General features: G+C 40.7%; 1 protein-coding gene across 2 annotated transcripts in view; it reads left to right on the top strand.

Annotated features, from left to right (window-relative positions):
• Cep120 (centrosomal protein 120) overlaps positions 1–25,709 on the top strand; it is a 64,742-nt gene that overhangs the window by 20,850 nt on the left and 18,183 nt on the right. Inside the window, exons 10-18 of one of the 2 annotated variants that reach the window (XM_028777179.1) lie at positions 1,915–2,092; positions 4,297–4,446; positions 5,045–5,227; positions 8,500–8,596; positions 8,678–8,830; positions 10,812–10,901; positions 15,458–15,550; positions 17,741–17,902; positions 21,207–21,329. In XM_028777179.1, coding sequence (XP_028633012.1) covers positions 1,915–2,092; positions 4,297–4,446; positions 5,045–5,227; positions 8,500–8,596; positions 8,678–8,830; positions 10,812–10,901; positions 15,458–15,550; positions 17,741–17,902; positions 21,207–21,329 — 1,229 coding nt within the window. The remainder of the gene's footprint in view (positions 1–1,914; positions 2,093–4,296; positions 4,447–5,044; positions 5,228–8,499; positions 8,597–8,677; positions 8,831–10,811; positions 10,902–15,457; positions 15,551–17,740; positions 17,903–21,206; positions 21,330–25,709) is intronic. The other variant, XM_028777180.1, reaches the window with a different exon arrangement.

The following is a 25,709-nucleotide window of genomic DNA, read 5'->3' as shown; positions in this document are numbered from 1 at the left end:
CACACTCTCAGAGGAGTGGGGTCTACAGTCAGGTCATGACACACTCTGAGAGGAGTGGGGTCTACAGTCAGGTTATGTCTGAGAACATTCATGAGAGGCTTAGTGACAATCACAGACTTTATTTGGGAATCAAAAATATGTGGAAACTGAGGGACAAGCCTGACTGCATAGGGGTTGATGTCAAAAGTATCCCCTCTTCAGGAAAAAGACATCGGGATGGGTATGGCCCTCATGCCTCACTGGACAACAACAGGGGGACCAGAGCCTTTACAAGGTCCCCTTCAATTACTGGAGGTCAGGTCTCTATCCCCACCTTCACAAGTTTAGAATTGCCACAGCCCTTCTATACTTAGAGAAGGGAGATGTCAGGGGCAGCCCTGCTTATACACTGAAGGCCTAAAATCAGCCATAGGCCTAAAACCAGCAATAGGCCTGACATACATGTATACTAACACCAAGTCTTGGGTTTCTGTGGAAAAACATTGAAACAGATGGCTATAAGCTATTATAAACAGGCAGCTTTTGTGGAAATTTACCAGCCTGAGTAGTCATAGACCTTGTAAATAGGTAGCCTTGGTGGATAGTACCAAGTTAGATAAGGACAAGTGAATCATAGACAGAGTCATAGTGACCTATCCCCTGAACCTTCACCCAGCCTATATCATGTTCTGAAAGATGTCTGTATTCCCCCTGAACACCCACGCTCTGGTGTCATCCCCTTCCCCACATCCTGCCTTTTTGTGTTTGTAACCCCTGTGTGAACAAGTAAAACTTATGATTTGATTTAAAAAATTAAAAAAAAATTTAAAAAGTGGAAATATAAAAACTTCAACTTATTGTCACTTCAGCCTAATGAATTTTTAATAAGGGCTTGGTAAGGCAAATCCCTATTATGCTTTTATATTATAAGTAGTCTATGTAAAAGAAATGAAAGAATATATATCTTTCAAATAGATTTTTTTTTAACACTGAAAAATTTTAAAGTAGAGCCATTAACTGCTTCCTATACTAAATTTTGCAATAAGAAAGTTTGGTAATGTGTCTATCTAGTGTTTTTTAAAGATTTATTTATTTTTAGTTATGTGTAGTTTGTGTGCATGTGTGTATGTGTGTGTCTGTGTGTCTCTGTGTGAATGCAGGTACCCAAGGAAGTCAGATGCATGACATCTCTTTGGAGTTACAGGACTTGTGTGTGGGTACTGGAGTCAAACTTTGGTCTGTGCAAAAGCAGTATGTGCTCTTAATCATCACTGAGCTCTCTCTCCAGCCCCATATGTATCTACTTTGACAAAGCTATTCTGTTCATTGCTTGTAATGATGTTCCATGCATTTTCAGTAGGCAGTGGAGACTAGGCGTTAGGTGTCTGGAGCCTGAGTTCACCTCCGTCACTGAGTAGCCCCAGGACTCAGTCACTAAGCATCTCTGGTCCACATTAGGGTTGGACTACTATCTCTTGTCTTTCTAAGATGTAACTTTTATTGACCTATCTTATATGGGCAAATAACTACATTTAGTTTATTACAAGTATTAAAATTATATCTCCAGTAAATCTTAACAGCCATTCAAATGATCAGCCATACACAGGTGACTCTCAGAATGAAGTCACTGCCTGACAGGCTTTGCTCAGACATCATTGCCTCACTGTTCCACTGTGTAACCAGGTTGACCCCTAGACGTGTGATCTTCCTGCCTTAGCTCGTAAGGCTGGAATTCAAGGAGCAGCCTACCATGCCTCACAGGAAATCTTTTCTTTCCCAGTTCTAGAGTGGAAATTAGGCAATTTAGAACAAGCCACTGTTTGAAATGCTCAAGGTAGACTCAGTTCCTATGTTCATAAAGCAGACCTGTCAAATTCTGTGCTTGAAGGAATAGGCAATCAGAGCTGTAATCTTTTTTTTTTTTCTAATGTTTAGGCATTGGTTCCATACCTCCTTCGCTGGCCCAGCCAGAGGCAACCTGCAATGCGTCAGAAGTGGTGACATCAGGACAGAAGATTGCTGTTCCAGCAACATCGCACCACTTCTGCTTTTCAATAGACTTAAGAAGCATCCATGGCTTGGAAATTAGTTTTCCAGTCAATTGCATATTGAGGTATGGTGTGATTTTTGTTCTGGGAAAAATGCCCTTTTTTCCTGTATAGGGAGATTAGCTAAGAATATGTAGCTGCTGTGAAATCAGTAGCCTGAAAGGCTATCCCAGTGACTAAAAGGCAGTCAGCTATCCCAGTGACTAAAAGTCAACTATCCTAGTGACTAAATTTGAACCTGAGTGGCTCTGGGGATAGAAGACTAGGAAGCTTATCTATTCTGGTATAGTGGTTATTCACTGATGCTGCCATTTAAGGTGTAATGTTAAGATGTTTTAGTTGCTTGTTTTCCGGAAGAGAGGAACTACAGGTCAAAATCATGGTTTTGTATCTGATTTTTCTGTACCACTGTATTATAGTGGGTGCTATATTCCTAACACCTACATTTTATAGCTATGAGTATAAAAACCATGCTTAAAAATGAACTTGAAATTGCAATAGAAAGAATTACTGCATATAATCAGTTAAATGGCTTTCTACAACAACCTGCTTTAATACTGCATGTTTGTAGACACTGTAGACCGTGATAGAAGTTCAACATGCTGCAGTGCGTGACTGGAGACATTCCTGAATTTGGCTGCAGAAATCAATTTATACTTGAGCGTGAATTTTCATTTGATGCTCTCAAGTTGTTTGTACATGTCTCATACTTGGGTGTGAGTCACTCACAGAAGCAGAGACCTTGCACTGGGTATGGCCAGGAATTCATTGAGTGAAAGTCTTCCCATCTCTGCTCTGTTCTACAGTCAACATACAACATGCTTGTGGTTATTTCTAAGATGCTCCTCTTGAACCACTGGGAGAGAACATCTCAGGAATGCAGCTGTCCTCAGAGGGTTTGTTTCCTCTATACTTACAGGGTTCTCTTCTGTTTGTTTGTTTGTTTGTCTTTTTGCCCCTTTCACTGCATTAAGATCTTTGCTGCTATAGCAGAGTACGGTCTTAGTACACCCAGAGAGGAGCAAGAGCATGCAAATAGGTACATCTTCAGATTAGATGCCATGAGCGGGACCCTTAAACAGTCCCGTGTATGAAGTACTAATTCTAACTTTTCTGTTTTGTTTCTTGCTATCAGGACCATTTGTGTAATGGTTGAGAGCCCACATTATACCAATACTGACATTATACCAATTATATCTGGTATTAGAGTTAATAAGAGAAATGAACCAATCACTTTAGGAGGGTGACAGATTTAGAAATGAATCTATACATGAAGGACAATAGTAATTCACTTGGTTAAAAAAAGAAAGAAATAATATTCTAAGCAGGAAATACATGCTCGTGACTGATTTGTCACTTGACATGGAATTACCGAGGCTGGATTGGTGTTTGACTCATTGGAAGCCCTTTTTAGAGTACTGACCATTTGTTCAGTGTGACCGACTTTATAGCATTCTGCTCTACAGACACAGCTGTGTAATGACATGCGTGGGGTACGATGGGTATTTGAAAGTAAGTATAGCCTGCACGTCTGTTTGGATGTTTCTCTTTTAATTGCTAAATGCTGTAGTAGGATGGTAGGAGTTGAAATTGTCAGGCATGAACGTTGAGATAACTCGCTTCAGTGGGTGAGTAATTATATAGGATTGGAGTGATATACAGGATATATTTTTTTGTAGGAAGAACAATTTTATACTAGTTGAGTTTACGTTTGATTATAGTTTTATATATGAGTAACAAAATGCAAGATGAAATTTAAGCAAGTATTACAGTGTCTATAAATTTGTGTTTAAATTTGGCTTTCACTAAATTTATAAATTAAAATTTAAACTAAAAGCAGTTAGGCTTCTTACTTTTAATCTAGTGTGATTTTTATGATGAAAAGATGAAATTGTGTGTCATTCATTTGGTATATGTATAATATATTTGTATTGTTTTTATCTTTATTCTCTGTTCAAAGACAGAATACTATAATAACAATAATATAATAATACTTTGGCATTGCTTAAGGGCCATTTAGCCCATAAATATCAGACCATTATTGAAGGAAACTGTAGGTCTATAGTTTAATATATCAAGCATTTCTTGAATGCCTACTAGATCCAGAAATTGCTTGTTCCTGTATAGCCTTCTATACAAGTCAGAGTCCAGGATTTCTACTTTATCTTAAAAATTGTATATTCATAATTTGTTGTATGCTGTTTAAACTCATGAGACCTTTTGTGTCAGCTATGGAGTGTAACATAGACTTGTGGGTCCTGTGTTCCAGGTACTCCTACCCATTCTTCGGCAGTGCAGCTCCTATTATGACTAACCCTCCTGTAGAAGTTCGGAAAAATATGGAAGTTTTTCTTCCTCAGTCTTATTGTGCTTTTGACTTTGCAACTATGCCTCACCAGCTACAAGACACGTTCCTACGGTAACATATGAGATTCCTTTGCAGCATGGATTTATAATATATATTTATATATAGCCCCACAATAGCATCTGCACTCAAGAGTCAACAAATGAGTTTACTGATGTCAGTCCTGTCTGCTCTGTTGCAGAACTTACATGGTTTCTTGTCAGTCCCAGCGTAGGAATTAGAAACATGTTAAGGTGATCTCAGGAACAAGAAGGGAGGAAGACTATTTCATTTTGCTCATTGAGCCACCAAATGTATTATATTTTCTTCACTTCATTTTAATCTAGCTATGGAAAATAGATTTTTCAAGAAAAATTGGCCTGTGAAATCTGCTTTTCTAAGAGTATCATACCCCAAACTTACAAGTTCTTAAAAGAAGAATATAGGCTAGCTCAAGAGTCTGTAATAACTTGTAATAACTTGAAGATAAGTATTCAGAGTGTTCTCTTTACTGCTTAGAGATACAGAAGACAGATAGCCCTTCAGATGTGTTCCCTGGGGAGCTGAGCCTTTTTAACTGTTGTGTTAAATAACTTCCCAGGTAGCAAAATGTCTGTTGTTTGGAAAGGACTGCTTCAGGCTTGATAACTGTGGGCATGGTTTCTCTCCTTAGGATTCCACTGCTGGTAGAATTATGGCACAAGGATAAAATGAGTAAAGACTTACTCCTTGGGATCGCAAGAATTCAGCTTTCTAACATCTTGTCTTCAGAAAAGACCCGGTTTTTAGGTGCTAATGGTGAACAGTGTTGGCGGCAGACTTACAGTGAGAGCGTGCCTATTATAGCAGCCCAGGGGTAAGGCTTGCATAGCAGTGCTCCTCTTCCCCTTCATCCCTGTGAGGAGTCTCACTACAATGCCACAACCTCAGTTCTTCATGTTTTCTTGCTGGCGGATTTTCTTTGACCTGGGGGTGGGTTTATTATCATTTCTTTATTAGGTTTTTGATATCTATTGACTAAGAAAAGTATAAAAATTTTTGTGGCTACCATATCACGATTCTTGTTCAGACCGCTAAGTATTTAAGTATCCTTTCCACCCTTACCTGGTAATTGTAAATTTTATTATTTATTTATTTATTTATTTATTTACATTTTGTGAGGGGGGGAGGACGAAATTGTGTGTGTGTGTGTGTGTGTGCGCGTGTGTGTGTATAGAGGTCAGAGGACAACTCTTGCAAAGTTGATTCTCTCCTGCCACCTGTGGGACATAGGAATTGGACTCAGGTTGTCAGGCCTGTGTATAAATGCCCCTTTGAACCATCTCACTGCCCCTTGGCTGGCATGTTTTTTTAAATTTGTGTGTGAATCTGATTATATATGTATGTGTACCACATGTGACAATCAAATTCTTTGGATCTGGAGTTTCAGGCCCTTGTGAGCTACCTGATCTGGGTGCTGGGAACCAAACAGGTTTTATAAGAGATGCAGGTTCTCTTGACAACTGAACCATTTCTCCAGCCCCTTAGTTTGATGATTTTATAATTAAGGAGCTGGTGTTTGTTGTTTTGTTTTATTGGTAGCCCTGGGGGTTCTTATCCACTTTCACAATAACGTCTTCAAGTAAAATGAAGTTCCCGGCCAGCAAGATGGCTCTGTTGGTAAAGCCACTTGCTACCGAGCCTGAAGATCCCAGAGATTAGAAGAAAGTCAACTGTGTCTCTGTGTACACTGGGCAGTGCTCTGCTGAAGAGCTCTAGCCCAAACTTTAGGATCTGCTGTTTGATTGTATTAAGTTAAGCTTATGTATTTTGTGTTATTTTTCATTAGGAATGATATGATTTCTTTTACCACTTAAAAAATATTTTAAAATTTGTTTGAAATTTAAAGAATGAGAATATTATAAATGCTAGCCTTCAGTGGCAGTTTTGAAATTATGTTATTAGTAGCTTGGGATATAGCAGTGGTAAAACACTTGTCTAGCATGCACAATCGCTAGGTTCAGTCACCAGCACTTACAAAAGAGTAATGCCCTGGTTAGGTTTTGTCAGCTTAACATAACCTAAAGTCAGCTGGGAAGAAGCACTCTGAAATGAAGTATCGCATGATCAGATAAGTCTTTCGGCATGTCTATGTGGCATTGTCATAACTGCTGACTGATGTAAGAGGACTCAGCCCACTGTGGGTAGTACCATCCCTAGGCTGATGGGTCTAGAGTATATAAAAAGGCTGGTTAGCATGAGCCAGAAAGATCCAATCCAATAAGTAGCATTGTTCTATGGTATTTTCTTCTGTTTCTGCTTGAGTTCCTGCCCTGGTTTATCTGTCAGACAAATAAAAGCTGACCTCTCAAGTTGCTTTGGGTCATTGTTTTATCATAGAAGTAAAAAGTAAACTAGAATAAGTAATACTGTTTCTTTTACTTGAACTTTATTGCTACAGTGAAAATGTTTACCTTTTTTAAATTAACAATAAAACATTAGGTTCAAATTAATATTATAGACCATTTATTCTTTAAAAAAAAAAACTAGTGAGGATATAGAAAAATAAGATTCAGCAAAAATCAGAGATCTAAAAGTACCACTGAAAATGTCCTCCTTCCATCCATCCATCCATCCATCCATCCATCCAGAGTCACATCCAGAGGCTGGAAGGTTTGGGAAACCTTTCTTCCTTTGTGGATGTGGAGCAGTGCCTGGAGAGAGGCAGTTGTTTGGGTAGCAGAGAGCTCACTTTACTTTCATTCTTGTTCTGGAAAAAAAAAAAACTTTTAAAGCTTGGCATTGTTTTCTGTTGTCACCAGTAGACTATATGATTACATGTTAGTGACTGTATTAGCCGTCATGAGCAGTTGAAGCTGTCTCAGTGCTTCTATACTTACCTTCATTGCTCCGCTTTGTAGACAGAAGGCTAGATTTACCTAAATGAGAACTGTGAGATGTGCTCAACGGCTTTTCTTTAACATAGTAGCGCTTCATCTAGAGTATCTCCCCTTAGTTTTATGGGTGCTGTGGCACACACATGGAGGTCAGAAGACTGCGCTGTGGAGTTGACTTTCTTCTAATCTCTGGGATCTTCAGGCTCGGTATCAAGTGGCTTTACCAACAGAGCCATCTTGCTGGCCGGGAACTTCATTTTACTTAAAGACGTTATTGTGAAAGTGGAAGAAAAACAGTGTGGGCTTGGTTAATTAAGGAGCTGTTAGTAATGTAAGATCTGTGTATTTAAGTTGTGTTTTAAAGGGTTGTTGGGGCTAGACAGTACTATTTTTCAATAACTAATTTTTTTTCTTGAATGTTTCATTTTTGGTTAATTAATAGATAATGGAGTTCTGTGATACAGAAGATGCTAATTATGACCAAAGTAGCATATAATTATCTTACTTTCATGGAGAAGGTTAACGTGTGTGTATTCATATCAGGAAAGTAGACAGATTTTGAATGACTTAGATAACCAAGAGTAGCGAGCTGCTGAGTGTATCTCACTGTAAATCCATCAGTGTGTCTTAGAGGTGGTAAGATCACAGTATTGTGCTGGCCAGAGGTCAGTGGAAGAACCGGTGCCTACCATGCATAAATCTCTGGCTCCCTCAACAAAACAAAGAAAAAATGCACACATTTAAAAATTAGTGCATATGACAGAGCACTCAGGCGTTATTCTAACAGGAGAAGGTAACACTGTCAGTGTGCACACTTGTACATCTGCAGCAGAGGAGAGAATAAGGAAACGTGTCTGGCATGCCTGCTCACACCTTTGGTCCCAGCAGCACTCAAGAGACAGAGGCAGATCTCTGTGAGTTTAAGGCTAGCCTGGTCTACAGAGCAAGTTCCAGGCCAGCCAGAGCTACTAAATATTCATTAGCAATAATTATGTGGGCTGTATGACTTTCTATTTTTCAGAACAAATACACAGCTATTTAGGTAACTTTTAGTAAATGTAAGTATTAAGGTGCTGTGTTTGTCAATAAAAGCACACACTTGAGAACTCCTGAAGCCCATGGACACTGGCTCAGTTGGAGCATTAAGAGTGGAATATGAGATTGTTCCTTATTCCTGCATACTACAGATGATGGAAGTGGAAGGAAATACAAGTTTCCATGAACTTTACAATAATTCTCATTTCATTTGTAGGTCAAATAACAGGATAGTAGACCTTTCTTACACAATGACTCTGGAGGACTATGGGCTAGTGAAAATGCGTGAGATCTTTGTATCGGAGTCATCTCAGGTAAATGCAGTTGTTACAGTTCTCAACCCAGGAGCTAAGGTGTTTCTGGGTGTGTCCCATACACTTCCTTTCACGTCGTAGGCTGTACCTGCTGTGGATCAGAAGCCATCGTCTCCTCCTCCAGCTCCTTGCCCTTCTGAGATCCAGGTGGAACCCCGAGAGACCTTAGAGTACAAGGCTGCACTCGAGCTAGAGATGTGGAAAGAGATGCAGGAAGACATATTTGAGAGTCAGGTAGGTTGAAATTGTACTCTAAAATCTCTGTTTTACCCACCTAGTTTATTTTTTCCTTCTCTACAACTAGGTTTTCTCTCCATGTTGTCTACAGTTTCTTTGACTATCAACAAAATCTTTTTGAGATTTACTTTTTACTCATGTGTATGCATATGTGTTGGTGTGGGTATGTGCACACGAGTGTGGAGCTGCCACGAAGCTGAGAAGAGCACTGGATCCCTGGAGTTGAAGTCGTGGTCCTGAGATGTCTGCTGTGGCTGCCAGGAACCAAAGTTGGGACTGCGATAAGAGCAGCCTGAGCTCTTGATGGCCAGCCCTCTCTCCATCGCCACAGAGCCCTCCTGAGAGAAAAGCAGAATTTTAAAACATAAAAATACTTGAGATATGGCAGTTTCATAGCTACTATTCAGTAGTATTTCCCTGAGTTTGACCATTATTGTTGGGAAAAATTAATGATGAGGTGGGTTTTGATTTTTGTTTTGCTTTGTGGTAAACTCTGTACTCTTGCCTAGCCTGAAACGTATTATGTAGATCTGGCTAGCCTCTGACTCAGATGTGCCTGTCTGTCTCCCAGGTGCAGGGATTAAAGGCTCGTACTGCCATGCTGGGCTTGTGTTTCTAATCTCAGGCCCTTATTCTCCTTATTCCCCGAGACTAAACATAAGCCTCAAGCTGCTGAGTTAGAGGCCAGAACTCACTACCAGCTCTGATGTTTGAGAATACTCATAAGGGATTATTTCACTCAAGAAAGTTCCTTTTTATGCTTAAATTTTTTAAAATTATATTTTGTGCTTTGGTGTGTATCTCCCCCCAACCCCCGAGTTGGTTCTCTACTACCATGTTAGTCCTGAGTAACAGTTTCAGGTCTTGGGCTTGACAGCAAGCACCTTCATGCTCTGAGTTCTGTCACTGACCCCTGGTTTTGAGTTTGGAGAGCATCTCACATAATCTAGGCTGACCTTACTAAGTAGGATGATTACTGTCAAGGATGACTTTTTAAGTGCTGGAATTATAGGTGTGTGCCGCTATATGTAGCCTAAGCTCTATTTTATTTGTCTGTCTGTCTGTCCATTTGTTTGTCCGTCTGTTATTTTAACAAATAAGATAGAGGGACTAGGTAGACTCACAGTTAAGAGCACCCGTGTGGCAATTCACAACCATCCATAACTCCAGTTCCTGGGGATCTGATGTTTTATAGCCCCCAAGGGTGCCAGGCACACACACATATAAACAGGCAAAACATTCTTACACATAGAATTTTAAAGTAAACTTAAAGGTTTTGGGGGTGGTAAGATGGCGTAGTGGTTTAGACATTGGCTGGTCTTTCGTAGGACCTGGAATAGCAACAAATAGAGGCTGTCCTACTTCGGGTTACTCTTGCTGTGATGAGATACCATGACCAGAGCAACTTGGGAAGAAAAGGGTTGAGTTGGCTTTCACTTCAATGTTCGTCATTGAAGGAAATCAGGGCAGGACTCAAACAGGACAGGAACATGTAGGCCGGAGCTGATGTAGAGGCCATGGAGGGGTGTTACGTACTGGCTTGCTCAGCACACTTTTTTATATAACTCGGGACTACTGGCCCAAGGGTGGCACAGTGGGCTGGGCCCTCCTATCACATCAGCCATTAATTACAAAAAGCCTTACAGGCTTGCCTACAGCCTCATCGTATGGAGGCATTTTCCTAATTGAGGTTCCTTTTCTCAGGTAACTTCAGCTTGTCTCAAATTGACTTAAAACTAGCCAGCATAGAGGCTCTGTAACTCCAGTCCCATGTGACCTGATGCCCTCTTCTGGCCTCTTTTGGGCACCAGGCAGAGAGAAACATGCAAATAGACCATCCATATACATACATGATATAAAAATAAAACAGAACACTTTAAAGATATTGGTAATCAGTAGTAGTTCCTAAACTAAAAAGGTTTTTTGCTGATTTGAAATATTTGTCATTTTTACATGACTATTTTTCTTTCTTTTACAGCTGAAGCAGAAAGAACTGGCTCACATGCAAGCTCTTGCAGAAGAATGGAAAAAAAGGGACAAGGAAAGAGAATCACTCGTGAAGAAAAAGGTAAAGCAAAAGCTTGTTTAAAAACTGAGAGAGAAAAGGAGAGAGTCTCTGTGGTTGTAGCTTCTTCCTGCACTACAGAGTTTGGAAGAAATAAACTTATTAGTTCTTGGCACAAACAGACAGACTTGAATATCTTATGCACTTTAAGCCAAAAAAAAAAGGACACTTTAAAGTCTCCATTCCTAAGAAATGTTCATTTAAATGGGCCTGCATGTATCTTAAGTATTGTTCTCATTTACTATTTGAGCTTTATTATAATAAGTAATGTGGACAGAACTCACATGTTGCATATTACTGATGTAAGGTTAATGTTCTGAAGTTTTTATTTTTATTTGAGACAAACTAAGTTCCTCCTTGGACCATTTCATTTCATGCTATTGTTCTTTAAAGTCAAATGATGAACTAATTTGAGAAATTTAATAAAATTGCTGCAATGAGACAGATCCAGCTGTGCTCTTGCCTTCCCAAAGAAGTTGTTTGAATATCATGAGGTTAAAAGTAAAAAAATTTAAAAACCCAACCATACCAAAGTAGCATGTAGCACAGTGGTAGGTGTGCGTACCTGGCACTCGTGTGGCCACATGTTTAGCCCTTAGCATCGCAAAGCACAAGACGGGAGGCTCTTCCCAAGTGAGCTTGGGTTTGCTCTTATTTAATAGGTTTAGATAGAGATTTTTTTAGCTAATATTTTTTATTGGTTTCCATGGATACTATCATTTCTAGCATCTGAGCTTGAATTTGAGCACATGACTACTTAGTAACTCTTCAGAAAACAGACTGTGAGGCTGGAGACATGGCTGTGTCAGAGCACCTACTTAGCAGGGACACAGCATCCTGGGATCCATCCCTTAACACCACAAATAAAGAAGGGAAATTGAAAATAAAAGCAAGTAGATTTTAATGCTGCCTTGCATTTACTCCTCACATTTGAAGGCAGATGTGGAGTTGCCATTTCTTCAATCCCAAGTACATTTTAAAACTGAAGATTTCATTTGTCTTGAAGTGTTTTATTTTGAAAGCATTTTGAAACCTGGGAAGTGCTAAGATACATGATTGGTCTTTAAAAATCCTTAACAAGCCACTGTAAAATCAAGTCAGTGGGGAGAAAGACAACTTTTCTTCAATAAGAGGTCCTTTAAAGCTAGTTTCTTTGAGAAGCTCACAATGGTATTTTTATGAACACAGTGTTTGAGCCCTTCCTGTCAATTTCTTATTTTCATTTGAAGATTTTTTTTTTAAACGATATATGACTTCTTTAATACTTAGGTAGTTTACCTGAATCAATATGTATACCTGGTTGCTGTTTTACATTCTGGAATAGCTGATAAAATTGTAGTCTGCCCTACACACAATTATCCATCATATAGCTAGCTATCTTTTGTAGCCCAAAGCAGGCTACATCAGCTGTATACATAGGGAATGTAAGGAAATACTTAATTGATAAGCTCAGGCCTGCATTTCTGGAATGGAGTAGCTACTGTCAGATAAGTCCTGAAGGCTTTCCAGAGAGAAAAGGCTCATTGAAGATGCTTGAAAACAGGTGCCACGTTTAATTATGGATGGTTTGTAAGAGGAAGAGACATCTCAGCACATCCTAGTTTATAGCATCCTTTCAGAAATAGGCCACTTGAAGACAAATGCTTAGTTTAAGAAGTGTGCTTAGGCGGGAAGGAAAAGTGTGGAAGAACTGCAGGACAGGTTGCTGAGGAGGTCTGGATGAGCAGGTCTTACAAGGAGGAGGGTATAGCCGAGCGGGGGCTTGCTCACCCGTGCTCATGTCCCAGAGGTGTCCAGTGTTGTCACCGTTAGCTCTTCAGCCGTCTAGATGGTAATGTACCATTTCAGGGAGGACAGTAGCTGCAGTTTCTGTGTTCTGAGGTTTGGATGACCCCAGTTGAGAAAGGGGATTTAGAAGACATTTAGATGATGACTTTATATACATACATGCATACATACATACATGCATACATGCATGCATGCATACATACATACGCTGTATGTAAAGAGGATTGTGAAGAAGAGGGAATGTGTTTATTAGAGCTGATGGGGTCCTTAGCCCTCCTTACAACCCCACTCCTTCCTCTACTCAGTTTACTTTCTGACTTCCAAGTAGTTGCTGTCACAGCTTTTCTCTTACTAGACAACTCCTGCTCATCCTGTCCTGGCCTGTGGAAGCCACTGGGCTTCCTTCTCTGTATGTCCCTCACACTCTACTGTCTTTACTTGTCTTGTTCCTGGTTTTCATGCCAAATCCGACATCTTGCTTAGTTGACTGGTTTGTCTCAGGGCCCCGTCCGTGGGTCCTCTTTGTTCTGTGTATCCTCACTTGTTTGGTGATCTCATCCTAGCTTGGCATTGTATGTATTGTATTGTATACATTATACGCACATGTGTGAACTACACCTTTTCTGCTTCCATCTCTGACTTCTTCCCTGGAATCTGCTTGGCCACTGAGCTGCCTGTGCTGCTGCCAGCTGACTGTCTGACGTGCACCTCAGGTCCCACATACCTGAAGCCAGTTTTCATCTCATTTTCTTTGGATTTGTTCCACTCGGTTCACATGTAAATAAATGACATTACCTTTTCCTTAGTTCAGACTATAAGCAAGTTCTCTTTAGTTCTCTTTTGTGCCTGGTGCATTAGTACATCCACTGGCTTTATAGTGAGCAAATGTTTTGGAAGGTAACCACTTTCCATCACATCCATCACCATTTCCTCTAAGCTACTTTGGTCTTGTTTCTAAGAGTGCAGGTTACGTTCTACTTAGCTTGTCTCATTCCTTCCTGGCCTTTTTACCTTGTCAGCCCATGTCATCAGCGGCACCTTAACGTTGTCTTCTATCTACCTCCTGACTTTTTATTTGTTCCCACCATGCTGGCTTCCTGGAATTCCTCACATGTGCTACGCCTCCCCCTTTCTAGGGATACGTGGAACACTTGTCTCTAGAGATACTTTTGTGGTCTGCTCAGAATAATCACAGTGAAGCCTTCTCTGATTGTCATATCCAAAGTAGTGTCCCCTTTTCTGTCATAGGCACCAAGTCTCCTCTGACTCTTGCTGTATTTTCTTCCTAACACTGACTAACACTAGATGTACACTTGTTTATTTGTAGCCCATCTTCCCCCAGAACACAGGTTCCACTTTTATTTTGCCCAGAATATGCTAGTGTATAATAAATAGTCACTAAAATAAAAGATACATGTTTAAAGAATAGACATATTCAACAGGCATTAAGTAGGTATGTATGTCTGAAAGTGCAGGGAGGTTAACCTCCTAATATAAATCCGGGATTCCCTGGTGGACTAGTCCCTGAGAGGTCACTGTAGGAGAGCAAGTATCCAGAACCAAGCATGGTGCAAACAGACATGGATATTTGGGTATTTTTGCATTATGATTTCGCTAAGTCGCACTTGCCACAGTTTATAAAAAAACAAAGCCAGATGTTGAGCTGGAAGATTGATTGGTGTGCTAGTCCTAAGAAAATCAAAATAGAGATGTCAGATTTTGCAATCAGGTTAAGAGTATGGATGGTGAGCACAGTCATGCTAGGTTTATAAACAGACTTCTGGATTTTTATTTTATTTTTTATTTTTTTGCCACCAGTATTGTGGCTAGAATTCTTAAGTAACAAGGGATCACAAACTGAGCCTGTAGATGTGGTTTGCCCTGGGCTTTGGCAGTGTATCTTCTGGTGTCTAAACTAGTAAGGCTGCATCTGGATATCATAGTTTTGAAAAGATTTAGTCCAGAACCTAAGTGTCTGTCTCCTAAATTAGATTCAAGTCACTGAAGAACATAGAAGTCGTAGTATGTAAAGTAGTTGCACTGTGTATTACTCTTGGAGAACAGAGGGACGGAAAGACTGTGGCAGCCTAAGATATTGTGAAGACAAATTTCTCTTGTCTTTACAGAACTAGATAAAAGGGTAGGTTTCTGAGAATTATCAAACCAGGTGTTCGTTCATTAGCCTTAGGAAAGGGGAGATCTGGATAGGGCCTAGGTCCTAGAGCCTGGGGATGGCGAAGGTAGCAATGGCTTTGGAAAGTCCCAGTGACACATGAGTTAATTGAGGAAATGGAGTGTCCTCCACCCTGAGTGTACGCTAAACTGGGAGCGGTTTATCCTGAATAGAGCTCTATTTGCAAAAACGACCTTGGGTTGGATATGATGGTATACACCTTTAATCCCAGCATTTGGGAGGAGTTCATGGCCAGCCTAGTCAACATAGTGAGTTCCAGGACAATCAGAGCTTCCAAGAGAGACTGTCTCTACAAAACCAAACCAAACCAAAATTCAGGTCATAGGCCTAAAGAAATAGGCTATTGGTACAGAAGCACAGGATTTCTCTAGCTCTTGACATCTCAGTAGGAGAATGGGCTTTCTTGGGAGACCCCAGTGCAAATGTCCATGCAAAAGCATGCTTGTCTTCCATTCTCGGAAGAATTTCTGCTTTGAGTTGGTACATGTTATGTTTCTTTCTTATTCTCAAATCCTGTTTCAGTGAAAGTGTGTGTTGTCTTGAACATGAAGATCATTTTTCTTTTTCTGTGTTTTAGGTAGCTGAATATAGTATTCTAGAAGGCAAACTTCAAAAAGCCCTAACGGAGCTGGAGACCCGAGAGCAGCAGCTTGCCAGTGCAGAAACAGAGGTATTGACGGCTCTTTGCCCTTCGATCCCTAGGCTGTGGAGTCCGTACCCTTTCATACTTGTCCTGTGCATTCTGTAATCTGCATTGCATGGAGACTGCATTTCAGACACGGAGACACTGCTGTGGGGTGTTCAGATGGTGGGGTGCAGCAGAAAAGCCAGTGCCTTTCAACCAGTTTTGCTCACTTCTCCAAGAGTGGTTTTGTTTTAACTTCCGAGTAAAGAGTGGTTATTTTCACTGCCTGGAGAAGAGAAACTGGGGTATGTTCAAGGCCATAAAAACCTGATTGGGCTTCAGAGAGAAAGAGTATCCCTTTATTCATTAAAGGTTTGATCCCATGTACCTATAATTCAGGAGGCAGAGTCAGGAGGATCATGAGTCTGGAGCCAGCCTGGGCTACCTAACTAGTTCCAAAGCAGCCTAACTACATAGCAGAAAAAAAAATAGAAAATATTGGAGTCCAAGACACATGTAAATTTATTGTAGCATTATACATAGTCAGCAGTACATTAGGTCTTAGCTAAACTGGACCTTAGGACTTTTCTATAAAATATAAATGTGTAATACACATAAACTTATGTGTTCCTTGTCTAACCATAATGTTTCTTAAGATGTCATCAGTAATTCTTATTCTGACCTTACCGCTGTTACATTTCTGGAGGTTTTTAGTGAATTAGGTATATTGACCTGTTTAAATCTTTCTCCTACATCAGTGGTTCTCAGCCTTTCTAATACTGCTTTAAAACAGTTTCTCATATGTGGTGACCCCCCCCAACCATAGTTTTTTGTTGCTACTTGATAACTGTAATTTTGCCACTGTTATGAATTATAATGTAAATATCTTTGTTTTCTGATAATCTTTGGTGACCCCTGTGAAAGGGTCATTTGACCGCCCCACCCACCAAAGAGGTCACACCCACAACTTGAGAACCGCTGCTCTAAATAGGCAGAAATTAGAAACTTCTAGTTGAGGAAGTAAACTCAGTCACATTTTTATATAATAAAAATAAAGGTTAAGTGTTTTTTTTTCTTTTTTAAGTATTTTTTTCAACTGAATTTATGTAAGTTGTGGTTGTGAGTAGATTTTTTTATAATAATTGTATATTGTAATTATAATTAGCATTGAGTGATTGAAATATACATAAACATTTAAGTCTAATAACTAAAGAAGACATGAAGCAAGTTTATACGTGTTCTATGTTTTATATGCATGTGTGCATGCATTTTGGCATGCACATGTGCTTGTGCACACATGCTGGTGGAGGCCAGAGGACATACTATCAACTATTTGAAACAAGGTCTCATTAGCTTAGAACTCATCAATCAGGCTGGGCTTGCTGTAGAGCTCCAGGATCTGCCTTTCTCCTTGGACCCACTAGCAGAAGAATAATGACATGAAGATTCATTGATTTTATTATAGCTTGGGCTACCTCCCAGCTAGCTCAACTAACTTAATTAACCCTACTATACTAGTCCATGTCCTGCCATGTGGCCCATTTCTCCTCTTTCTCCAGGTATATCCAGCTTCCTCTGGCCTCCATGTTCTGCTGGTGAATCCTCCTGCCTCTGATTCTTCTCCCAGAGACTCTCTCTTAGACTGGAAATCCCACCTTCCCTTTCTTGCCCAGCTATTGGCCATTAGCTCTTTATTGAACCAATCAGCGAGTGAGGAAGGTATGTTTACAAAATACTGAGGCAGTTGGTGAGCCATAAGAATAACAATACCAAAGTTGGCCAGTAGTCAGCTCTCTGCCAGTACAGAATTGACAATTGAATAATACAATGACAGGCTTCACATAGCGCACCCCAGCAAATGTGCTTTCATAGTGGGTGCTGGGAGTCACGTCTGGGTCAGTGTTCATATAAGACAACAATTTTTTTTTAAAGATTTATTTATTTTATGTATACGAGTACACTGTTGCTGTCCTCAGACACACACCAGAAGAGGGCATCAGATCACATTACAATTGGTTGTGAGCTACCATGTGATTGCTGGGAATTGAACTCAGGACCTCTGGAAGAGCAGTCAGTGCTCTTAACTGCTGAGCCATCTCTCCAGCCCATAAGACAACACTTTATGGACTGAACTGTCTCCCCAGCTCAGTGTGTACTATTTTGAACACTGACTGATCTAAGGCTGACCATGCTAGTGGTGATACGCTAGCCTCCTAACGGTGCTTTCCTTTTCAGCTTCAGAGAGAGAGAAAGGAACTGCAGTTAGAAAGGGAGCGGAACCTTCAAGAGCTGCAGGACTCTGTCCGAAGGGCCAGAGACGACTGCGTGTACCAAGTGGAGCTGGAGAGGCTGAAGCTGAGGCAGCTGGAAGAGGACAAACACCGGCTTCAGCAGCAGGTGGGAGAGCTCTGCTTCTAGAAATGCAGTGCTGTGAAGTGCTGACACCCACTGGTATTGGACCGTTGTACTCACTGCCCAGAGATTCTGACTAAAGTTAGATTTGCTTTTTAAGTTAAAGCCAAGGACTATGTTAGTATAATTTTCTTATCCTTGGAGCCATTTTTGTGAAACTGTACATAGTTTCAGGTAACTTAAAATGTAAGAGGTTTTTCTGTAAATCTCTTTTTAACAACATATACATTCATTAAGACATTAATGCCTTAAGTATCCTAAACCAATCCAGTGCTTTCTAGATCCTACATTTTGTAAGAAGAGTTCTGCCCTCCTCTTGTTCATCATGGCCCCTTTGTATGCCCATCCTGTACGCAGTTGTTAGAGTCCACCCATGGCTGGGTCACATGGGTGGAATGGGCATTTTCCTGTCTGTGTTTGCCGAGCTGGACACATAGAAGCACTGTTGTTGTTGGTGTTGCTTAAGCTCTGCTCCTGTTGCTGTCCTGCCTCCCTCCCCGCTCAGGCCTCCTGTGCTGCCTGCAGCCCTCTCTCCTTGTCTAGACATTAAGCTTTCAACTTGTTCCACTCTTCCATATTTACGTTCACTCCAGCCCTCCACCCCAGACTGCGGCTGTGTGGTCCTCACCGGGACATTTCTAAGGCACTACCCAGTATACTTACCTTGTTCATGCTTCAGCCCCAGCCTCTCCAGCCCCACTTGGCACACACAGTGTCATTTATGTCAGTCATGGGCCATCTGAGCTTATGTTGCAGCAAGGTAGCTTTGAAAATTGAGAAGCATAGCACACTTGAAAACCTACTACTGCTTATAGGGTAACGATCAGGATCACGAGCCTCACAGCCTGTGTGTGTGGTTTCTACCCATCTGTCTGATATATCCCCACTCTGTACCTCTGCTGTGTAGTAGAAAATTATTTAAATCCTGGCCTGGGATTTCTACACCACCTTTGACCTTTGGTTATTGAGTTTCTGGATAAAACCCCACACAAATAAGCCTTAATCAGCACACTAGCTGGGCTGCTGCCTCTCCTCCATGCTGTTAGAATCCACTTTCCTATCGATAGCCCCGAGTTATTACTTACTGTTTTCTGTGTTCCATCTGGGCTGCTCTTAACTCCAGTTGGGCAGCCCTCAGGGCCACACTTTTATGGCTCAGCTAAGCCATGGCAGCTTCTCCTTCTTCCATCAGCACACCCCGCTAGCTTTTCCCACAGGACCTCATTGTGTTCTGTTTTTCCATGGGCCCTGTGTATGTTATGAGTCCTTCTTTTACTTACAGTAAAATGTCACTTACCCCAAATAATATTTTCGAGCTTATGTTAAGTGTACTCCTGGAATATCGCTTTCTTGCTCTTTTTCTTTACAACGTGCTAGTTTTTATTTTCATTTAATGATCACTTAATCAGCCTCAGATTGTTGCTCCATAAAACCTTTTTTGTTTATAGTTCTGTCCTGGAGTCCGGCCTGGTGTCTCAGTGATAGGAAGGAACTCAGTAAATATTTGTAGAAAAGAGGAGGGAAAGATCAGGCTGTTAAAAATTCAACTTATCTTTCTTGAAAAATTGCAGTGTGTGGTAGATGTGTACGATGAATGCTTTGGGGCCTTCTGTCATGAATAGCTTCCATAGTAGCTCAAGGTTCTCTCAGCCACACTGTTTATATGGTTGTCACTGAGGGTCTTTTCCACGGTATAAAAGTGGGTGTTTGTCATGGGGTTCACCAGTAGTAGTGTTCTTCTATGTCATTCCAATTAGACTGATAGAAGAGACAGTTAAACACAAAGAGAACTGATGGAGATAAACTTGTTTGTAATTCATAGGAGAGTAGGCACCAGAACTCTAGGTCATGGCAGTGATGCTGGCCTTCCAAGGACCATCCTCTGTCCTAGCAGCTTTACCCCACAGCTGCATGGTAACAGCAGCGGTTGCTCATTATAATGTCCTTGAATGGTGAAGAACCAGATACACTTATTATTGGTATGTGTTTTGTTCAAATATAAAAGTGGAGACTAGGAATATGTCTTAGTCAGAGAAAGTGTATGCCAGGCAAGCGTTCGGACCTAAGTTAAGATCTCAAGCACCCACGTAAAAAGCTGGGCATGGTGATAATGCACTACAATCTCAGTGCTGGGAGGCAGAGACAGGAGGATCCCTCGGGCCTGCTGTCCTGCGCAGATAGTCAGTCTGAGAGCTCCAGGTTCAATAAAAGACCTCTTTCAGAATATAAGTTGGAAAATAGTTGAAAAAGATGCTGATGTCGACCTATGGCTTCCACACATGTGTGTATACACACACACACACACACACACAAACACATATAGACACATACATCATGCACATAAAACAAATGTATTTTTACAAGCAAGATCATTTCCAAAAGGTTTTTGCTGGTTTTGGAAACGTGAATTACGTGGAAACTTTTCATGTAGCGGGCAGCTTCTTCTAAAGATGCTGGTGCTGCATTAGGACCATCCAGGCAGCTTCCTAAGTGTGTTGCAGCCATCCCTGTGCTGGGTAAAGCTCATCAGTGTTGGTTTAAGTTGTACCTTAGCCACATAACTTGTCAGTGTTTCAGCTTAATTACGTGTGACATCTTTGAAAAAGAGCCTATAGGTTTGTCTAACTGACATCAGTGTATGTTTTCAGAAGTCATCCTCAACAATTGTCCTTTGCATTTTAATCTACATTTGAAAAGATCTTATAAAGTATTATATACTTTTGTTTATTTGCCCTTTAAGACATCCAGTAGCTCAGGATAGCCCAGAACTCATTGTGTTCCTCAAGCTTACCTTCAACATAGGGCTGTCTTCCTGGTTGGCCTCTCAAGCATTAGGGTTACAAATGTTACATAGATTACATAGCCACCATCCTTAGCCAAAATGAATGTCTTTCTGCCCTCAGTTACAATGCTTAATTAAGGCCACCCACTACCTGTCTGTCCCTCTCCCCCTTCCTTGCATGCCCCAATAACTTACCAAGTATTGGGAGCTGTGATGAGAGCCAGTTCTGTAGGATGAAAAGCCTCTGCCCCCCTAGTTAGTCTCTGGTGTCTTTGGCATTCCTTCAGGCGTTAAGCCCTTCAATCTTTATTTTTTTACCTAGTTTAAAAACAGAAAAAGCTCTCTGTTAATTAGTTAATTTGCTGTATTCTTAAGTACTGACCATTTTATTTTTTCCAAATGTTCTACCATAACATGTTTTAGACGAATAATGACACTATTAAATCAGATTGTGCAGTATCAAGATTTGTTTGTAATGGTTATAATATACTTTCTCTTTAAATACAGCTTATTGATGCTGAAAATAAGTATAAGATTTTGGAAAAAGAGTTTCAGCAGTTCAAGGATCAACAAAACAACAAACCAGAAATGAGGCTGCAGTCAGAAATAAACCTCCTCACCTTGGAAAAGGTAACTGTATCAGCTTCTGTCAGTGTAACTAGCTCTAGTGATCAACTTATAAAGTCACTAATCAATACGTGTGCACACGACTCTGTTCTAATACAGCACAGCAGAGAAGGCAAGGTGTGTGACATTGGTTGTATTTGAGTTGGTTGTGTGCTATCAGTAACAGCTTGCATAAATAGAACTGTGAACAGAAGTGACGACTGTAGGAAGGGAGGAATCAAACCGTGTCAGAAGGTGAAAGACCCAGACCAAGAATCTGAGTAGGAACGTGTAGACGCAGGGGCACGGCAAGTGTTTGTTCCAGTTTGCCCAGGGTAACCCTGCTGCTAGCGCCATATCTGGGACCTCAGATTCTCTGATTTAGTGGTGAACTTTCAGTGTTGAGGTGGTCACTGTGACTGCTCTATTTCTGTGCTTTCTGGATTCTGTGTCCTGCACAGGAACATTCAGGGCAGAGACCCATATTCCCTAGCCTTTAGTTTAGAGAAGGAATATTCACTCTACTCCGTTTTCTGTGTTTAAAATTCAGTCATGGCTGCCATTTATGTTGGAATTCCTCCACAGCCAAGATGTGCAGTAAGGCATTACAAAGCATAAATGTGGGATACCAAGATGATACAGTGGGAAAAGGTATCTGCTGCTCAGCCTGACAACCTGAATCTGTGCTCCAGTAAAGAGAAATGACTCACTCCTGCAAGTTTTGCTTTGGCTTCACATGTGCGTTCTGGTACTCACATGCACATACACACACTATTTTATAAGATTTATCTTACTATTTTTATTTATATGTGTGTGGGAGTGTATGGCATGAATGTGAGGTCCCACAGAAGTCAGGGCATCTGCTTCTAGAGCTGGAGTTAGGTGCTAGGATCTGAATTTAGGTCCTCTGGAAGAGCCACAAATGCTCTTAACTATTGAACCATGTCTCCAGCCCCATAAAATACTGGTTCAAAAGTATGACTATCTAACAGCCATCCAGAGGTGGCCATTTGCACTGAGGTCTGAGGGGAAGATGCAGCAGTGTAGAGCACTGTGAGAAGTGTCCAGGGAGCTCCTGCAGACACCGAGAGATGCCCGCCTAGAGAGTGATGTGGACCGGGGAGATTGTAAAGCCTCGGCAAGGGAGGTAGGGGTTTCTAAGTTGTGCATGTGGCAGTTACCATCTGGAACACACAGCCATGTGACGTCTGTCTCTTCCTAACTCAGCCACTTCCTCTGTCACAGTGGACAGCTTCTTCACTTCTATTTATTTCATGTCTTTTAAACAGGATTAATAAAATGGACAAAATACTTAGCATAGAACCTGGGACATTATCTGCATTTAAATACCAGGAGTGTACTGAGAAAAATTGTTCTGTGACTGTCTCTATCTTAGAACTAAAGCTTGCTTCTAGCATTCCAGTTTTGAGTGTAAGCTCAAAACTTTTAGTTAGGTTTTTTTTTTTTTTTTTAATTATTCCCTGTAAGTCTTTTTGGAACCAGGAGAGGGCAGAGTCTTACTCTGAAATAGTGACTGATAAAAAGCATAGTGAATGAAATGCTGGGCAGTGAAGCTAGCGGGGCCGTCTGCAGTGGCTCTCCTGGCTTCCAGTGTCTGCATGCAGAAGAGCTCTTTCCTTTCCTTCCTCCCTCCCTCCCTCCCTCCCTCCCTCCCTCCCTCCCTCCCTCTCTTCCTTCTTTCCTTTCTTTTTAAATACAGAGACACTGTTGTAGCCATGGCTAGCATTGCGCTCTGAGATCTGAGTGCTGGGATTAAAGCTGTGTGACGGCACGGCTGCCCATCTATTAATATAGCATGTCCATTTTCATCTAAAGAGTCTAAATTAACACTAAGAGACAGTTTTACAGAATCTTAATTCCTTTTACCTTTTATTATTGCAAAAGTAAATAGTTTATGAGTTTTTAAATTTTTATTTTGTGTGTGTGTGTGTGCGTGTGTGCCTGTGTCTGTGTCTGTGTGTGTGTGTGTGTGTGTGTGTGAGAGAGAGAGAGAGAGACAGACAGACAGACAGACAGACAGACAGAGACAGAGAGCGCGCAGGCCCTTGAATGCCATGGTGGTGCAGGAGTGTTAGAGGACAGCTTCAGCATGTCAGCTTCCTCCCTCCCCTGGGTCTCCAGGGTGCTGGTCTCAATGCTATCAGTTCTGTGCCGCCCACGCCCTGCCCTCTGAGCCGTCTCATGGCACCCACACCCTAACCCCATTTTTTCACTTTTTTTGAAACCAGGTCTTACCTTGCAAGATGGTCTAGCACACACTCTGTGGCTTAGGCTGGCCCCAAACTTTCAGTGGCCATCCTGGTTGCTGAGTTATATTTTGTGAGCCATTGCACCCAGCTTTCTGAGTTTTCTTTCATCTAGAAAATATTCTTTACATAGTTTGTAAATTATTAGAGCTTTAAAAACTTTACATATGGAAAGCATATGTTTTAATGGGGCATATAGAGCTTGAAAATTTAAGGTGTTATAAAGTGTCAACATTTTTTTTAAAGATTTTTTTTCATTTATTTTATGCATGAGTACACTGTCACCCTCTTCAGACACACCAGAAGAGGGCATTGGATTCCACTACAGATGATTGTGAGCCAGCATGTGGTTGCTGGGAATTGAACTCAGAACCTCCTTAAGAACAGTCAGTACTCTTAACCACTGAGCCCTCTCTCCAGTCCCCAAGTGTCAACATTTTAATCATGCTAAAAGTTGCACAGTATTGAATAATATTTTGGTATCTAGTGTGTTACCACTCTTAGAAAAATAAGAGAAATAGGAAAAGAGAAAGCGAAAGTATTTATTATTCTCAGGGTACTGTAAACACTGTTGCATAGTTTCAGAGATGACCTCAAGGAGTAAATGACCATCACTAACCAATCCAAAGGAAACCATTTGGTGTTTCATATTGTAGCAGATTCAAGACAGCCTCAGATAGAGATGAAATCTAAGGCGAGCTTTAAGATTTAGGCAAGCAGAAGAAAAGAAAGAGCCCAGGCAGGTGGGTGAGGAGAGTTGTGGGGCAGATGGCTGGGCAGTAGAATTTCTTGTTGAAGAATCCTGAGGAAGGTTGAGCAAAAAGTACAGAGATTGTGTTTTGGATCCTAGGCAAATAGCTGTAGTAGATTTTTCAGTAGAGAGTTTTGGTTGCAGTTTATAGAACTTACAGACATACTTACAACTGGATGCAAGAGACACTTTTATAGTTGAGGTAAGAAGAGAGAAGCTGAGCTGCATATGTGGGATAAGAGTAGAAAAGGGGATCTGAGAATGACAAGGGTAGTTCCTTGTCATAGGTAGGTTAGACCTGGGAATGGACTCAAGACAAAAATGAACACTGTGTCTTTGGTAGGGGAATGGGAAGTTTGTCTTCTGCACTCAGAGTTGACTTAGGTCTTGAGTGATCTGTCTCCTTTCAGGGATATTCCTCTTAGCTATGGTATGTGACTTCAGTCACGGAACAATGAAACCCTAAATAAAATTACAAGTACAGGTTTATAGCTGTACTGCAAGCACTGTTGATGTAGGAGGTCAAGAGTCAAGGTCAGTTTCAAAACAGCAAAATTCTGAAAAAAAGTTCTGATACTATATTAACAATTTGGAAATCTTCTATAAGAATGTGTGTCCTATAAATGAGAAGGAAGTATCCTCCCCCCCCCCATACACATACCTCAAGGATATGGCTGCCTGAACAAAACCTAAACAAAGACAGTGTAAATAGTCATGCTAACTTAGAAGGGGAAATCTCACTGAGTCCTACCCATAGACAAAGGACTAAAGGCACCCGAAGACTGCTGAGAAAGAGAGAGATAGCTTCTCCCAGGGACGAGCCCCAAAATTACTTATCTAATACAAAATGGTCAGCTTCGGAAACTGTATAATTACAGCAACAGTAAATGGGATTCAGTTGGTTGTTTTACATATTTATGTGCGTGCGTGCGTGCGTGCGTGCGTGCATGCATGCATGGGTGTGTATTTAACAGTAGTAAAGAAAAGAGGTCATGAATTTGAGTCAAGGAGGCCTTGGGAGAAGATAGAGGGAGGAAAGAGAGCAGAGAAGTGTTGTAATTATATTTTAGGTTTTTAAAGTTTTAGTAATTAATAAAAATAATTAAGTTAAATAAAACCAAAAGAAATTTTAGTTACATGTATTATTCTAGGAATTGGGTCCATGTAATTCTTTAGAATCTCAAGCATCATATTCTAAAATAAAAATTAGGGATTTTTGATAGTAATAAATTTGTACTTCAGATTTGCAAGTTTTTAGGAATTAAATGTGCAGAATGATGTTTTAAATTAGTGTGTATAACTATGAAAGAATGAATTACTTTTATATTTATGCCAGACTAGTAGAACTGCCTTAACAGTGCAGATCTGTTAGGCCTCATCCTTGAT

Source organism: Grammomys surdaster, unplaced genomic scaffold, assembly GCF_004785775.1.
Source record: "Grammomys surdaster isolate TR1022 unplaced genomic scaffold, NIH_TR_1.0 278, whole genome shotgun sequence".
NCBI classification, from domain to species: Eukaryota; Metazoa; Chordata; class Mammalia; order Rodentia; family Muridae; genus Grammomys; species Grammomys surdaster.
This window is presented reverse-complemented; position numbering and strand designations above follow the sequence as displayed.